This window comes from Schistocerca gregaria, chromosome 2 (genome assembly GCF_023897955.1).
Source record: "Schistocerca gregaria isolate iqSchGreg1 chromosome 2, iqSchGreg1.2, whole genome shotgun sequence".
NCBI lineage: Eukaryota > Metazoa > Arthropoda > Insecta > Orthoptera > Acrididae > Schistocerca > Schistocerca gregaria.
The window spans coordinates 661,427,019-661,443,655 of record NC_064921.1 but is presented as its reverse complement, the minus strand read 5'-3'; the positions used below and the strand labels follow the sequence as shown (position 1 = coordinate 661,443,655).

General features: G+C 40.1%; 1 protein-coding gene across 1 annotated transcript in view; it reads right to left on the bottom strand.

The window, feature by feature from the left end:
• Nucleotides 1-7,779: 7,779 nt before the first annotated feature.
• LOC126334709 (probable tRNA (guanine(26)-N(2))-dimethyltransferase) overlaps nt 7,780-16,637 on the bottom strand; it is a 74,927-nt gene continuing 66,069 nt past the window's right edge. The window contains exon 9 of the mRNA XM_049997219.1: nt 7,780-8,013. Within this exon, the coding sequence (XP_049853176.1) occupies nt 7,899-8,013 (115 nt within the window). The 3' untranslated portion in view covers nt 7,780-7,898. The remainder of the gene's footprint in view (nt 8,014-16,637) is intronic.

The window sequence follows — 16,637 nt, the reverse complement described above, 5'->3', positions numbered from 1 at the left end:
AAATATTACGAATACCTGATGGGGTTGTGACCCTAATCTCCTTCGAAGTAGGTCCCTTGTGCTTGCACACCCTCAGCCCACCAATCCTTCCACTGCTGGAAACACCTCTGGAAGTCTTCTTTTGGAATGGTGTTCAGCTCTGTCGTCGTGTTCCACATTCTCTCTTCTCTACTCTCAAAATGGGATCCTTTCAGTGGCGTCTTCAATTTTGGAAACAACCAGAAGTCGGAAGGAGCCGTGTCTGGAGAGTAAAGATGCTGACAAACGGCTTTAATTTTATGTTTGACCAAGAAATTTTGGATCAAGTGGGATGAATGTGCGGGGGTGTTGTCGTGATGCAGTTGCCAGTTTTTCGCCGTCCATGTCTGGTCTTTGGGGCCAAACTGCGTCATGGGATCGCTGGAGAACATCTTGATAGTACTCCTTTGTCACTGTTAGTCCTTCCATTGCATATTCATAATACACAATTCCACGGACATCAATGAAGACAGTCAGCATCACCTCGATTTTGCTGCCCACCTGCCACACTTTCTTCAGCCTTGGAGATTCATTATGCTTCCATTGCGATGACTGTCTTTTTGTTTCTGGGTCGTACCCACACACCCATGACTCATCTCCATCGTGTTCAGAAATCCTGGATAAGCATTGGTGGTGTCCATAAAGTTCTGTGGAGCGCCAAAACACAGCTCTTTTTGTTCTGGCGACAACAACTTGGACACGAATTCCGCAGCCACTCGGTGCATGTTCAAATCATCACGCAAAATTGCATGTGCAAAATCTTTACTCACTCCAACCTCTTGGGCAATCTCCTGCACGGTCAAACGACGATCTGTCCTCACCAAATTTTGCACCCTCTGAACAACAGCTGCACTTCAAGCAGCTTGGTGCCTGTCAGAACACTGGTCACTCTTCGCTGATGTGTGACCAGTTTTGAATCGACTGAAGCAATCCTTAATTTGTGTTACACCCATCACATCTTCTCCAGACACCTGTTCAATCTTATGAATTGTTTCGCTTTGGGAATCATCAACTTTTTGACAAAATTTGATGCATTATATTTGTTCAACACATTCAGTCATCTTGAGAGAATCGGTAATCCGACGAACATGTGTAGCACCTCAGTCAGCGACCGACAGGCAGCAACTGACGCCCTGGAAGGAGGGGACAAAATTCATGTACGCGCATAAAGGTCTCTTCTTTTACTGCGTACAGTGGCGCCGCGCTATCGTCTCTGTTTTGCGCGGGAAAATCAAAGGTCGGATGCTTTTTAGACAGACCTCGTATAAATTGAACAAGAGGGGCAAAACGCTGCTTCACTGTCTTAAACTGTTTTAAATCCGAGCACTTCGTTTTTGGTCTTCAAGTCTTATTGTTCCCTCTTGATTCTTGTATATATGGTATATTAATTGGTTTTTCCTATAGCCTACTCATATTTTTATTAGAACTTTCGCCATTTTGCGTTGTTGAACACGTTTTCCTGGCTCACAGATCCTATGAATGTGTACTGATTTTTCTTCAGTCCTGCTTCCATTATCAAGTGCAATATCTAGACTACCTCTCTGGCGCCTTTAGCTTTCCTAAAGCCAAAAAGAGCCTCAACTTTCTTTTCCCTTCTTTTGTGTATTATTTTTGTCAGCAACTTGGTTGCATGAGCTGTCAAGTTGATTTGCCTTTGCCATCTTTGGAACTGAGTGGATGATATTTTTACTAATGTCTGACGATGTATATACAGTCTCTTCGATTCTACACACCAACACTAATAGTTGTTTGGTTGTCACTTCCCTAAATTAATTTAGAAATTCTGATGGAATGTTATTTATACATTCTGCCTTATTTGATCTCAAGTCTTTCAAATCTCAGTTTCTTCCATCATGTCAACAGGTAACTCCTTCCCTCATACAGGCTTCAATGTACTCTTCAACCTATTCCCTTTCTTTGCGTTTATCAGTGCAAATCCCATTACACTCTTAATGTTGCTGCTCTTGCTTTTATTTCATCAAAAATTGTTTTGGCTTTTCTATATGCTGAGTCAGATCTCAGAACTATCATTTCTTTTGGTATTTCTTCATGGTTTTCTTGGTGCCTTTTCACCTTGACTTCTATGCACTTTCTATTTATTTCATTCATAAACAATTTATATTCGTGTAATCCTGCATATATTTTTGTACTTCCTCCTTTCATCGATCAGCTTAAGTATTTTTTCTGTTACCCATAGTTTCTTCGCAATTACATTTTTTTTGCACCTGCATTTGTCCAATATCTGTGATAGCTCTCTTTAGAGATGTCCACTCCTCTTCAAATGTAATGCCTAATGTGATAATCAATCCTCAGTACTTCTGTACCCTACTTCCTTTCACATTCCTTCTTCCCAACAATTCTCTTACATTTCGGTCTACTCTTCATCATTATTACCTTGCGATCTGTGTTTATATCTGCTCCTAGGTACATATTACAATCCAATATCTGATTTCTGGAGCTCTGTCTGACCATAATGTAATCCATCTGAAATCTTCCTGTGACTCCAGGCATTTTCCACGTATGTTTCCTCCTCTTGTGGTTTTTGACAGTGATTCTTGAATGGAGTATTCGCAATTTCTAGCTGAAATGTATTGCAGCACTCAATTGGTCTTCCTAATCTTTTATTCCTCCTACCAAGCCCATATTTTCCTCTAACAATGATGAAGAACAGATGTGAAATTCTTTCAGAATTCCTCACTAACAAAACAACAGACACTGGAAGTGCAATGTTTGGATTTCAGCAGTATAAAACCTGTTTCATATATTACTTGTAAAAATTGTGCTATCATACTTTTATTTATCATGCATGAAATGGCAACAGTTAATGAAGAAACAAAGTCCTGAAATCATAATTGACTACAATGTGACGAAAGGTAGGGCTGACACTGCAGATAAAATGTGTGCTTCTTACTGTTTTTCAAGAATTACAAGATGGCCACTGGCTATTTTTATACATTTTTTGAACTATGCTGGAAATTCCCAAATACTGCTCTCCTTCATAAACCCAGAGATCTACATCTACACACTTACTCCGCAATCCACCATACGGTGCGTGGCGGAGGGTACCTTGTACCACAACTATCATCATCTCTCCCTATTCCACTCCCAAACAGAACAAGGTAAAAAGACTGGCTATATGCCTCTGTACGATCCCTAATCTCTCTTATCTTATCTTTGTGGTCTTTCTGCAAAATGTAAGTTGGCGGCAGTAAAATTGTAACTTGTTACAGAAATTACATTCTAAAAAGAGTGAACGAGATAATTTAGACAATTACTGATCTCTTTCTTTGCTACCAATTTTTACAAAAGTTTTTGAGAAGGTAATGTAGGAGAGTAATCGCACATCTCAGTAGGCATGATCTGCCATTAAGAATCATAGTTTGGCTTCTGGAAAGGAGTATCAATACAAAATGCAATTTAATCTTTTGAGTGTAGCGCACTAGCAGGGCTACATGATAAGTTGAGGACAGTTGAAATTTTCTTTGATTTAACAAAACCATTTTAATGTATGGACTATACAACACTTTTGTATAATGTGGAACATTATGGGATTAGGGAGAGAGCTCAACAGTGGTTTACCTCATATATGGAAAGCAGCCGCCCCCCCCCCCCCCCCCCCCCATGAACCATGGACCTTGCCGTTGGTGGGGAGGCTTGCGTGCCTCAGCGATACAGATAGCCGTACCGTAGGTACAACCACAACAGAGGGGTATCTGTTGAGAGGACAGACAAACGTGTGGTTCCTGAAGAGGGGCAGCAGCCTTTTCAGTAGTTGCAAGGGCAACAGTCTGGATAATTAACTGCTCTGGCCTTGTAACAATAACCAAAACGGCCTTGCTGTGTTGGTACTGCAAACGGCTGAAAGCAAGGGGAAACTACGGCCATAATTTTTCCCGAGGGCATGCAGCTTTACTGTATGATTAAATGATGATGGCGTCCTCTTGGGTAAAATATTCCGGAGGTAAAATAGTCCCCCATTTGGATCTCCGGGCGGGGACTACGCAAGAGGATGTCGTTATTAGCAGAAATAAAACTGGCGTTCTACGGATCGGAGCGTGGAATGTCAGATCCCTTAATCGGGCAGGTAGGTTAGAAAATTTAAAAAGGGAAAAGGATAGGTTAAAGTTAGATATAGTGGGAATTAGTGAAGTTCGGTGGCAGGAGGAACAAGACTTTTGGCCAGGTGAATACAAGGTTATAAACACAAAATCAAATAGGGGTAATGCAGGAGTAGGTTTAATAATGAATAGGAATGCGGGTAAGCTACTACAAACAGCATAGTGAACGCATTATTGTGGCCAAGATAGATACGAAGCCCACACCTACTACAGTAGTACAAGTTTATATGCCAACTAGCTCTACAGATCGCGAAGAAATTGAAAAAATGTATGATGAAATAAAAGAAATTATTAAGATAGTGAAGGGAGACGAAAATTTAATAGTCATGGGCGACTGGAATTCGAGTGTGGGAAAAGGGAGAGAAGGAAACGTAGTAGGTGAATATGGGTTGGGGCTAAGAAATGAAAGAGGAAGCTGCCTCGTAGAATTTTGCACAGAGCACAACTTAATCATAGCTAACACTTGGTTTAAGAATCATAAAAGAAAGTTGTATACATGGAAGAACCTTGGAGATACTAAAAGATATCAGGTACATTATATAATGGTAAGACAGAGATTTAGGAACCTGGTTTTAAATTGTAAGACATTTCCAGGGGCAGATGTGGACTCTGGCCACAATCTATTGGTTATGACCTGTAGATTAAAACTGAAGAAACTGCAAAAAAGTGGCAATTTAAGGAGATGGGACCTGGACAAACTGTAAGAACCAGTGGTTGTACAGAGTTTCAGGGAGAGCATAAGGGAACAATTGACAGGAATGGGGGAAAGAAATACAGTAGAAGAGGAATGGGTAGCTCTGAGGGATGAAGTAGTGAAGGCAGCAGAGGATCAAGTAGGTAAAAAGACGGCCTAGTAGAAATCCTTGGGTAACAGAAGAAATATTGAATGTAATTGATGAAAGGAGAAAATATAAAAATGCAGTAAATGAAGCAGGCAAAAAGGAATACAAACATCTCAAAAATGAGATCGACAGGAAATGCAAAATGGCTAAGCAGGGATGGCTAGAGGACAAATGTAAGGATGTAGAGGCTTATCTCACTAGGGGTAAGATAGATACTGCCTACAGGAAAATTAGAGACCTTTGGAAATAAGAGAACCACTTGTATGAACATGAAGACCTCAAATGGAAACCAAGTTCTAAGCAAAGAAGGGAAAGCAGAAAGGTGGAAGGAGTATATAGAGGGTCTATACAAGGGTGATGTACTTGAGGACAATATTAGGAAAATGGAAGAGGATGTAGATGAAGATGAAATGGGAGATACGATATTGCGTGAAGAGTTTGACAGAGCACTGAAAGACCTAAGTAGAAACAAGGCCCCGGGAGTAGACAACATGCCATTAGAACTACTGACAGCCTTGGGAGAGCCAGTCCTGACAAAACTGTACCATCTGGTGAGCAAGATGTACGAGACAGGCGAAATACCTCAGACTTCAAGAAGAATATAATAATTCCAATCCCAAAGAGAGCAGGTGTTGACAGATGTGAAAATTACCGAACTATCAGTTTAATAAGTCACAGCTGCAAAATACTAACACGAATTCTTTCCACACGAATGGAAAAACTAGTAGAAGCTGACCTCGGGGGAGATCAGTTTGGATTCCGTAGAAATGTTGGAACACGTGAGGCAATACTGTCCCTACGACTTATCTTACAAGCTAGATTAAGGAAGGGCAAACCTACGTTTCTAGCATTTGTAGACTTAGAGAAAGCTTTTGACAATGTTGACTGGAATACTCTCTTTCAAATTCTAAAGGTCGCGGGGGTCAAATACAGGAAGCGAAAGGCTATTTACAATTTGTACAGAAACCAGATGGCAGTTATAAGACTCGAGGGACATGAAAGAGAAGCACTGGTTGGGAAGGGAGTGAGACAGGGTTGTAGCCTCTCCCCGATGTTATTCAATCTGTATATTGAGCAAGCGGTAAAGGAAACAAAAGAAATGTTCGGAGTAGGTATTAAAATCCATGGAGAAGAAATAAAAACTTTGAGGTTCGCCGATGACATTGTAATTCTGTCAAAGACAGCAAAGGACTTGGAAGAGCAGTTTAATGGAATGGACAGTGTCTTGAAAGGAGGATATAAGATGAACATCAACAAAAGCAAAACGAGGGTAATGTAATGTAGTCGAATTAAGTCGGGTGATGCTGAGGGAATTACATTAGGAAATGAGGAGTTTTGCTATTTGGGGAGCAAAAGAACTGATGATGGTCGAAGTACAGAGGATATAAAATGTAGACTGGCAATGGCAAGGAAAGCGTTTCTGAAGAAGAGAAATTTGTTAACATCGAGTATAAATTTAAGTGTCAGGAAGTCATTTCTAAAAGTATTTGTATGGAGTGTAGCCATGTATGGAAGTGAAACGTGGGCGATAAATAGTTTGGACAAGCAGAGAATAGAAGCTTTCCAAATGTGGTGCTACAGAAGAATGCTGAAGATTAGATGGGTAGATCACATAACTAATGAGGAAGTGTTGAATAGGGTTGGGGAGAAGAGAAGTTCGTGGCACAACTTGAACAGAAGAAGGGATCAGTTGGTAGGACATGTTCTGAGGCATCAAGGGATCACCAATTTAGTATTGGAGGGCGGTGTGGAGGGCAAAAATCATAGAGGGAGACCAAGAGATGAATACACTAAGCAGGTTCAGAAGGATGTAGGTTGCAGTAGGTACTGGGAGATGAAGAAGCTTGCACAGGATAGAGTAGTATGGAGAGCTGCTTCAAACCAGTCTCTGGACTGAAGACCACAACAACAACATGGAAAGCAGAAAACAGAAGGTTGTCCTCCAGGGTCAACAAACAGGGAAGAGGTTTGACTTTGACTAAGGCCTTGTAAATTGGGGGAAACCACAAGGTTTTTCTCAATACAGCATAGTATTGATTATCAGAACATCAGTCAACTGAAGAATCACTTACCCAAACTGTTACTTGCTCGCACATGCTTTTTCAAACTGTAACTCTGTCATGTCTGTACATGTATTTCATTATGGGATTTCCTGTTGACAATAGCGAATCACTCAGAAGAAACTACAATAATCATTCAGTGAACATTACACAGAAAAATGATAAGCATTTGGATAATATTTCCTATAACACTGAACAGAGAGGTATGCACTATTCAAGAAATTTACTTTTCCATAGGTTGCCAGCAGAATTGGAAAAAAAAGGGTGGGTGGTAAACTACTTGTATTCAAAACCAAGTTTAAAGGTTTCTTTGTGGCATACTTCTCCTATTCTCTACTGATGTTGCTCACAGTAGTTGATAACTTTCCTATGTAATGTGTTATTTATTCATATATGCTCTCACATTTTATGAGTTTTGTTAATTATTTAATTTTTTGTTTACAAATTTTGTGATCAGCATTCTGTAAACTATGTACAGACTCCTTCCACAACAAGAAGCTTTGTCTTGAATTTCTAATGTTAAGTAACCAAAAAATTGTGGGATATTCAGGCAACTATTACGCTGAAAAACCGTGTGATACATCTGTTAATTATTGCATTGTTATGCCTGTTGTTTCTATAAGTGTAATATCCAGTATAATATACAGTTTGAATCCATCATATCTTTTATCTTTTTGTTGCACCAATTCTTGCACTATAGTTTTCATACTGAAATTTATGGAGAAAACTATGAACTACTGATAATGGACAGAGAAAGGCACTCTTTATTTCCAGGCACATGCTATCTTGTGAGATACAGTAGTTACATCTGGCAAAACAGATGCAGTACATTGTTTTTAAAACTACCTTTCCATCTTTTCTTACATAGACACTGAAGCATCGTCTCTGAAGTGTTTGCCTGATGGACTAGTAGACACTGATCGATTTCTCTTTCCTTGATTTTTCTTCCGTTTTGGTAACTCTTCAGAGGGTAAGCTGAAAAATTACAAAATTATTTACATAGCAATAATGAAGTAACGCAACTATTTAGCCCTATAAAAATCCTGAAATGATTCTGTTACTTTTGTTTTTATATAGCTAAAAAAATCTACCATCACGTCTTAGGATAAAGTTTAGTTTGGAGAAAGGTAGTTGAACCTTTCCGTGATAAAAATTCAAGCATTTAGCGTAGAATTATACGTGAGGCCGCCACTAACATTTTAAAGATAAAACTGGAAAAATGGTTTTAAGCAATAAAGAGACCTGCCAAATTTTAGCTGAATACTTTGAAAACCTAGTAAATAGTGAAGAGCCTAATGATAAATTACAATTTCAAAAACCACAACATGAAAATCCACCATCAGAACCACCTACAGTAGAAGAAAAAGAAAAGCTTATCCAAGCATTGAAGAATAACAAAGCACCAGGAGAGGATGGGGCAGTAGCAGAAATGAGGAAACTAGAGGTCTTATCCACATGGCAGAAAATTCACAAAGTAATTAAAGACATTTGGACAAAAGGAATCATACCCAGTGACTGGAGACAAGCATTGATCCATCCTCTCTATTAGAAAGGAGGTAAAACAGACACCAACATCTGCAGGGGTATATTCTTGTTACCAGTAACATACAAAATACTGTCTAAAGGTATTTTAAATAGAATAGAGGAACAAGCAGGACCTTATATAGGAGATTATCAAGCAGGATTTAGAAAAGGTAGATCATGTGCTGAATAGATTCTTAATTTAAAAACAATTTTGAGAGTGAGAGCTACACAAAATAAAAATACAGTAGTTACTTTCATAGACCTCAAGAAGGCCTACGACTCAGTTGACAGACTAACACTATCCAGATACTTTATGAATCAAGGGTAAACGAAAACACCAGAGGACTTGTTTAACAAACGCTCACAGATACAACATCAAGAATTAAGTTTCCAAGAGAAATTTCTGAACCATTCAAAATCAAAACAGGAGTTCGACTAGGAGATGGACTGTCACCAATTCTCTTTAACTTGGTGTTAGATAAAATAGTAAAAACATGGGAAAGCACATTAAAAAACAGAGGCACAAAGCGTATAAGAATGAGCCAAGAAAAGAACAAATTTGAAGTGAAATGTTTAGCTTTGCGGATGATAAGGCATTGATAACTGAAAACTGAACAGTTATTCTTGATCTGTTACATGAGTTTGCTGAAAAGACTGGGCTAAAAATATCCTATGAAAAAAAAAGTATACAAAACACAAACATAATACAGAAATGTTTATGAAAAGAAAGTATGGAAATATTAAAAGAGTTGATAAATTCAAATATCTGGGGGAGTGGATCCAACCCAATGAACTGGATAACACAACACATAAAGAAAGAATAAAAAAGTTAGAATTTGTATACAAATTAACACAAAACCTACTAAAATACAAAATCAGCATCCATATAAGTGAAAATCAGACATTATAATTTAGTTATTATGACACAAGCAACATATGGATCAGAGTGCCTAACATTGAATAAGAAAAGCGAATTAAGAGAACTAGAAAAAAAAGAGAGAGAAAAATTCTAGGTCCTGAGAAAAACAATGAAAATAGATCGATTAAAAGGAGAAATGAAGATATATACAAAAATACAGAGAAGATCACAGATATAATGGGGAAGAGGCGGCTAAAATTTTATGGACATTTAAAAAGAATGGAAGAAATACAGACTAAAAAGAAAATTTTTAATTATGTTAGTAAGCTGAAAAAAACTGTAGTATGGATAGGAGCAGTAAAGAAGGATGCCAAAAAAATAGGTGTTACAGAAGAAATAATACATGACAGGAATCACTTCAAGCTACTTATAGAAAACACAAATTATGAAGAAGATGAGCCAAAACCTCGACCCAAGCAGAGACGAGCAGTTGGAGAAAAAATGAAGTAGTACTAGGAAGAAAGGAAGAAAAAGAAACATCATAAGTCTTTAGTTGTATGCAGTCTACAGCTGGCCAAATTCATAAATAAAAATAAAAAATATCTAAAGAAAAAATTAAGTAATAAAAATGATGCTGGAAACATTTCTCCCTTTCCTGAAGAAATTTTATTTTAAATTATGTACATTAGAAATACGGTGCTAACTTTTTTATAACTTGGTCTGATCTTAGCAAAACTTTCCTACTCTCAAATAACATAGAAGATTCAATATCATCTATGCCTTGAACTCTCCAGTAGATGACTCAAAGAAGACATCCTCAAGCTGAGCCCTGAAATGATATCCTTCTACATCTACATCTACATCTACATCTACATACATACTCGGCAATCCACCATACGGTGCATGACGGAAAGTACCTCGTACCAAAACTAGCGTCCTCTCTCCCTGTTCCACTCCCAAACAGAACGAGGGAAAAATGCCTGCCTATATGCCTTTGTACGAGCCCTAATCTCTCTTATCTTTGTGGTCTTTCCACGAAATGTAAGTTGGCAGCAGTAAAACTGTACTGCTGTCAGCCTCAAATGCTGGTTCTCTAAATTTCCCAGTAGCGATTCATGAAAAGAAGGCCTCCTTTCCTCCAGAGACTCCCACCCGAGTTCCTGAAGCATTTCCGTAACACTCGCATGATGATAAAACCTACCGGTAACAAATCTAGCAGCCCACCTCTGAATTGCTTCTATGTCCTCCCTCAATACGACCTGACAGGGATCCCAAATGCTCGAGCAGTATTCAAGAATAAATCGTATTAGTGTTTCATAAGCTGTCCCCTTTACAGATGAACCACATCTTCCCAAAATTCTACCAATGAACCGAAGACGACTATCTGCCTTCCCCACAACTACGTCCCACTTCATATTGCTCTGCAATGTTACGCCCAAATATTTAATCAACGTGACTGTGTCAAGTGCTACAATACTAATGGAGTATTCAAACATTACAGGATTCTTTTTCCTATTCATCTGCATTAATTTACATTTATCTATATTTAGAGTTAGCTGCCATTCTTTACACCAATCACAAATCCTGTCCAAGTCATCTTGTATCCTCCTACAGTCACTCAACGACAACACCTTCCCGTACACCACAGCACCATCAGCAAACAGCCGCACATTGCTATCCACCCTATCCAAAAGATCATTTATGTAAATAGAAAACAACAACGGATCTACCACATTTCCCTGGGGCACTCCAGATGATACCCTCACCTCCGATGAACACTCACCATCAAGGCCAACGTACTGGGTTCTATTACTTAAGAAGTCGTCAAGCCACTCACATTCTTGGGAACCAATCCCATATGCTTGTACCTTAGTTAGGAGTCTGCAGTGGGGCACCAAGTCAAATGCTTTCCGGAAGTCAAGGAATATGGCATTCGTCTAATAGCCTTCATCCATGGTTTGCAAGATATCATGTGAGAAAAGGGCGAGTTGCATTTTGCAGGAGCGATGCTTTCTAAAGCCGTGCTGATGCATGGACAGCAACTTTTCTGTCTCAAGGAAATTCTTTATATTCGAACTGAGAATATGTTCGAGAATCCTACAACAAACCGATGTTAAGGATATTGGTCTGTAATTTTGAGGATCCGTCCTTCTACCCTTCTTATATACAGGCGTCACCTGCAGTTTTTTCCAGGCGCTCGGGACTTTACGTTGGGCAAGAAATTCGCGATAAATGCAAGCTAAGAAAGGAGCCAATGCAGTAGAGTACTCTCTGTATAACCAAATTGGAATCTCATCAGGATCTAGCGATTTATTTGTTTTCAAGCCATTCATCTGCTTCACAACCCCAGGGATGTCTGTCACAATGTCCTCCATACGGGAATCTGAACGAGACTCAAACGGCGGTATGATTGCATGATGCTCCTGCATGAAAGATTTCTCTAATGCTACATTTAAAATTTCAGATTTCGTTTTGCTGTCTTCCGTAGCCAGGCCAGACTGATCAGTGAGTGACTAGATGGAAGCTTTCGACCCACTTACCGATTTTACGTAAGACCAGAATTTCCTTGGGTTTCAACAATCAGAGCAAAATGCCTCGGACCTTTGGAGGTAACGGAGTCCCACCTCTAACTGACAAACCAGGGACTCCTAAGATACGACTTGGCAAACAAATGGTAATGAGATGGGGAGCTATTAATATCAATGGGGGCTACTCAGGGAAGAAGGTAGAGCTGGCAGAGGCTGCAAGTAAGATGGGGCTGGACGTTTTAGCTATTAGTGACATTCAGGTAAGGGGTGAGAAAGAAGAGGAAGTGGGAGAATACAAGGTCTACCTGTCAGGAGTCAAAGCAGGAATAGCACAATGGGGTGTAGGGCTTTACATCAGGAAAGAAATGGAACCCAGGTAGTTGCAATAAGGTATGTAAACAAACTACTGATGTGGATAGATATGACAGTGTCTAGCATAAAAATTAGGCTTGTGTCAGTATATTCGCATTGTGAAGGGACAGATCAAGATACGATAGATAGTTTTTATGAGGCACTCAGTGATGTAGTTGTTAGAGTAAAGGACAAGGACAGTCTTCTGCTCATGGGGGATTTTAATGCCAGGATTAGAAATCGAACAGAAGGGTATGAAAAGGTTATGGGTAAATTTGGAGAGGATATGGAGGCCAACAGGAATGGGAAACAACTCCTGGATTTCTGTGCCAGTATGGACTTAGTAATCACAAACTCCTTTTTTAAACATAAGAACATTCACCGGTATACTTGGGAAGGCAGGGGAACCAGATCTGTCATTGACTATATAATAACAGATCAGGAATTCAGGAAGACTGTGAGGGACACAAGTGTATTCAGGGGATTCTTTGATGACACTGATCATTATTTAATCTGCAATGAAATTGGGATTGTGAGACTGAAAGTGCAGGAGGTCAGGTCCATATGTAGGAGGATAAGAGTGGAGAAACTTCAGGATAAGGAAATCAGGCACAAGTACATGACAACTATCTCAGAAAGGTACCAGTTAGTTGAATGTAGTCAATTACAGTCATTGGAAAAGGAATGGACAAGGTACAGGGACACAGTACTAGAAGTGGCTAAAGAATGTCTTGGAACAGTAGTGTGTAAAAGTAGAATGAAGCAAACAGCATTGTGGAATGACACAGTCAAGGAAGCCTGTAAAAGGAAAAAGAAGGCGTATCAAAAATGGCTACATACTAGAACTCAGGTAGACAGGGAAAGTTATGTTGAAGAAAGAAAGAAAGCCTAACAGATAATTGCAGCATCCAAGAAGAAATCTTGGGAAGACTTTGGAAACAGGTTGGAGACTGTTGGAGTTGCTGGAAAACCATTCTGGAGTGTAATTAGCAGTCTTCGAAAGGGAGGTAAGAAGGAAATGACAAGTATTTTCGACAGGTCAGGAAAACTACTGGTGAATCCCGTGGATGCCTTGGGCAGATGGAGGGAATATTTTGAAGAGTTGCTCAATGTAGGTGAATATACAATCAGTAATGTTTCAGATTTCAAGGTAGAATGGGATAGGAATGATGATGGAAATAGGATCACATTTGAGGAAGTGGAGAAAATGGTCAATAAGAACTCATCAAATACAGTGGAATGGCAGGTCTTAAATGGCTACACAGGATAATTGAAATGGCCTGGGAGTCGGGACAGGTTCCATCAGGCTGGACAAAAGCAGTAATCACACCAATTTTTAAACATGGAACCAGAAAAGATTGTAACAACTACAAGGGTATCTCTTTAATCAGCGTTGTGGGTAAAATCTTCTCAGGTATTGTTGAAAGGAAAGTGCGAGTATTAGTTGAGGACCAATTGGATGAAAATCAGTGTGGGTTTAGGCCTCTTAGAGGTTGTAAGGACCAGATCTTTAGCTTACAGCAAATAATGGAGAAGTGTTATGAGTGGAACAGGGAATTGTATCTATGCTTTATAGATTTAGAAAAGGCATATGACCAGGTTCCTAGGAGGATGTTATTGTCTGTTCTACGAGATTATGGAATAGGAGGCAAACTTTTGCAAGCAATTAAAGGTCTTTGCATGGATAGTCAGGCAGCAGTTAGAGTTGATGGTAAATTGAGTTCATGGTCCAGAGTAGTTTCAGGGGTAAGACAAGGCTCCAACCTATCTCCACTATTGTTCATATTATTTATGGATCATATGTTGAAAACAATAGACTGGCTGGGTGAGATTAAGATATGTGAACACAAAATAAGCAGTCTTGCATATGCCGATGACTTAGTTGTGATGGCAGATTCGATTGAAAGTTTGCAAAGTAATATTTCAGAGCTAGATCAGAAATGTAAGGACTATAGTATTAAGATTAGCATCTCCAAAACGAAAGTAATGTCAGTGGGAAAGAAATATAAACGGATTGAGTGCCAAATAGGAGGAACAAAGTTAGAACAGGTCGACGGTTTCAAGTACTTAGGATGCATATTCTCACAGGATGGCAACATAGTGAAAGAACTGGAAGCAAGGTGTAGCAAAGCCAATGCAGTGAGCACTCAGCTACGATCTACTCTCTTCTGCAAGAAGGAAGTCATTACCAGGACTAAGTTATCTGTGCACCGTTTAATCTTTCGGCCAACTTTGTTGTATGGGAGCGAAAGCTGGGTGGATTCAGGTTACCTTATCAACAAGGTTGAGGTTATGGATATGAAAGTAGCTAGGATGATTGCAGGTATGGGAAAAATGGCAGGGGGGTGTCCACAATGAGGAAATCAAAGAAAAACTGGGAATGAACTATATAGATGTAGCAGTCAGGGCGAACAGGCTTACATGGTGGGGTCATGTTACTCGCATGGGAGAAGCAAGGTTACCCAAGAGACTCATGGGTTCAGCAGTAGAGGGTAGGAGGAGTCGGGGCAGACAAAGGAGAAGGTACCTGGATTCGGTTAGGAATGATTTTGAAGTAATATGTTTAACATCAGAAGAGGCACCAATGTTAGCACTGAATAGGGGAACATGGAGGAATTTTATAAGGTGGCTATGCTACAGACTGAATGCTGAAAGGCATAATCAGTCTTAAATGATGATGATGATGATGATTTCAGGAAGATCTTTTGCTAAGGTATGACGGTGGTAGTGGTTGAATGCTTCGCGCATCATTCTTTTTACAGCAGCACCAATCTCTACTATCTTTTGCCTGTCCTCATTCTCCCAATCTTTCTTGTAACGCAAGTGCAACTGCCTTTGCTTACCGAGCGAGGTGGCGCAGTGGTTAGACACTGGACTCGCATTCGGGAGGACGACGGTTCAATCCCGCGTCCGGCCATCCTGATTTGGGTTTTCCGTGATTTCCCTAAATCACTCCAGGCAAATGCCGGGATGGTTCCTCTGAAAGGGCACGGCCGACGTCCTTCCCCATCCTTCCCTAATCCGATGAGACCGATGACCACGCTGTCTGGTCTCCTTCCCCAAAACAACCAACTAACCTGCCTTTACTTCTGAGCATTCTCAGAATTGTGCTGTTAAACCACGGTCGGTCTTTTCCATCCGTAACCCACTTTTTCAGCACGTACTTGTCCAATGCGTGATTTACAATGTGTTTAAAATTTGCCTATAATTCTTAAACGTCCATCATACCGGAAGTAAATGAAGTCAATTCATTTATTAAGTGGGATGCTAGCAACTGCTTATATGCTCTTTCTAGTAAGAATACCCTCCTAGCCTTCTTGAGTGACTCGTTAACTTTCGTAACCATAGTTGTAATGACAATATCATGATCACTAATCCCTGTCTCAACACCAACACCATCGATAAGATCTGGTCTGTTCGTGGCTACCAGATCTAAAATATTTCCATTACGCATTGGCTGTCGATTTAGCTACTCAAGACAGTTTTCAGATAATGTGTTCCAAAGGAATTCATACAACGGCTTGTCTGTATCACCTGCAATGAATCCATAGACATCCCAGTCTACACTATGTAGGTAGAAGTCGTCTCCGACTAATATAGCATGATCCGGGTACTTCTGCGATACAGAATGTAGACTCCCTTTGAATGATTCTAGAACTGTCACGGTGGAACCTGGTGGCCGGTAATAACACCCCACAATTAACTTTATTTCCCCTAGCCCTGTTAAACGTGTCCAGATAATTTCACGTTAAACGTGTCCAGATAATTTCACAATCACACTCTACTGCGACCTCAGTAGACACAATATATTTGTCAACTGCAATGAAGACACCACTTCCTATAGTGTCTAATCTGTCTTTCCGATACACGTTCCAACCCTCACAGAATATTTCAGAATTTCCTATCCCAGGGTTCAGCCAGGTCTCAGTCCTGAGAATAATTTGCGCGCCACACGCTTCCTGGAGGGGAGTAAATTCAGGAACTTTATTCGGACACTGTGAAAATTTACTGCTAATATCTTGATAGCTGAAGTGTCTTTATACTGAGTGTGTCCTGATTTCCCTGCCTGCACGTTGACTGGTGAGTGTTCATGAGGACACCTTGCAATACTGCCTAGCCTAAAAAAAACCCATGTGCACGCCGTAAGTATTCTGCTACCCGAGTAGCCGCTTCCTTTGCGTAGTGCACCCTTGACCTATCTAGGGGCGTCCTACAATTCCCCACCCAACAGCGCAAGTCTAGAAATCTGCAGCCAAGATCGTCACAGAGTCGACAAAGCCTCTGGTTGAGACCCTCCACTCGACTCCAAACCAAAGGACCCCGATCCACTCTGGGAA